The sequence below is a fragment of the Sinocyclocheilus grahami genome, unplaced genomic scaffold (genome assembly GCF_001515645.1).
Source record: "Sinocyclocheilus grahami isolate Dianchi unplaced genomic scaffold, SAMN03320097.WGS_v1.1 scaffold1177.1, whole genome shotgun sequence".
NCBI classification, from domain to species: Eukaryota; Metazoa; Chordata; class Actinopteri; order Cypriniformes; family Cyprinidae; genus Sinocyclocheilus; species Sinocyclocheilus grahami.
Genome location: NW_015506356.1, coordinates 185894 through 187405, shown reverse-complemented (window position 1 = coordinate 187405; position 1512 = coordinate 185894). Strand labels below are relative to the sequence as shown.

General features: G+C 37.8%; 1 protein-coding gene across 1 annotated transcript in view; it reads left to right on the top strand.

Moving 5' to 3' along the window:
- Positions 1–1259, top strand: part of fgf10b (fibroblast growth factor 10b) — a 17451-nt gene extending 16192 nt beyond the window's left edge. Inside the window, exon 3 of the mRNA XM_016253363.1 lies at positions 993–1259. Within this exon, the coding sequence (XP_016108849.1) occupies positions 993–1184 (192 nt within the window). The 3' untranslated portion in view covers positions 1185–1259. The remainder of the gene's footprint in view (positions 1–992) is intronic.
- The last annotated feature ends 253 nt before the right edge of the window (positions 1260–1512 follow it).

Below are 1512 nucleotides of genomic sequence, written 5' to 3'. Positions count from 1 at the left end.
CCAATGAGCCGCTTTGTGATATCACAAAGCCCAGAAACCAACGCTGTAGTCCAAACGAGCCGTTCGTTGTAGTTCTTGAAAAGGGATTTTTAACAAACGAAATATCTCCCTTTGGAGTGGACTTTGAGATTTGTAACTTTCTAGATCTTTTTTATGCCCAAACATACACACTACACACTGACTAAAATTATAAAAGTGAAAAAGCATAATAGGACCCCTTTAACATGATTGATTGATTGATTGCTTGATAGATAAGGAGGTGGTGGTGAAAAAAATGTAAAATAGACAAACAAACAAATAAATAAATAAAGGAAAAGTTCACCAGTTTGACATTATTACAGTTTTGTTCTGCTATTCATTAGTAGTTTTTATTTTTCTTATTAAATATAAAGATACAATTTTTTCCACATATTTACATTATTGTTATTTTTCACAGTATAAATAGGACTTGTCTTTATACACAGAAATATATAGCTTATATTTTAGGTGTCCCACAAAGAAATCACCAACAAAAAAAATTCGAAAACCACTTTTTTTGCTAAAAAAAGGTAATGTCTGTAATTTATGCAGCACTGCATATTATCACTGGTCAAACAAAAATATAGCCCCGCCCCACTCTCTTGTCATTGAGACAGTGTTGCTGTAGTTGGGATTCTTACAAGGTTATTGTGTTTACACTTCTTTTTGAGGGAAAACGTACAGATAGCTTACTTATTTGAACATCCAATACAATATATGCATTACTTTTAACATTGTGTCAAAGCAACAAGTGATTCCATTTAAATGGTTTCTAGCTGGTCCAAGATTACTATTTATGGTCAATAGCCGGTTCATGCAGGTCTAGATGATTAATCAGATGGATCGCCAGGATATTTAGATCTGGTTAGAGCTGACAAACCACCTTAGACCAGCAGAAAACTGCTGCTATGTTTAAAAAACCAGCATGACTGGGTGTGCAGAAATGTAATAACTCTTTGTTTCACGCATTTCAGAGAAACTATGGTGTAAACTGCCGTCTGAAGGAGCGCATCGAGGAGAACGGGTATAACACATACGCATCCGCGGAGTGGAGGAACAAGAAGCGCCAGATGTTTGTAGGTCTGAGTGCTCATGGAAGGCCTCTGCGCGGGAGAAAAACCCGCAGGAAGAACACAGCTACACACTTCTTACCCATACTGGTGTGACTTTTGTTCATAATGCTGACGGGACGGAGAGAGCTCGGTGATAAAGACTTTGTCCACACGTGACTCTCTGTAGCGGCTGCGCTCCTTTCAGACAGTTCAGTGTTTGCTCTTTGGTTCATGACACTAGATGAAACTTATCCCCATGCCAGTTGATATTAAGTGGTAAACATTCGTGAATGCAGGCTTTCATTTCCATTGTGCATCATTCCAGTAATCTAAAATTATGGATTATGTGTGCAAGAGTTTTCTCTTTAATAGGATCATGTGCTTAAGAACGTCTGCTTTCATTTCTTTCTAATGGACGTGAACATCTTGTAGGAGCGGCTCT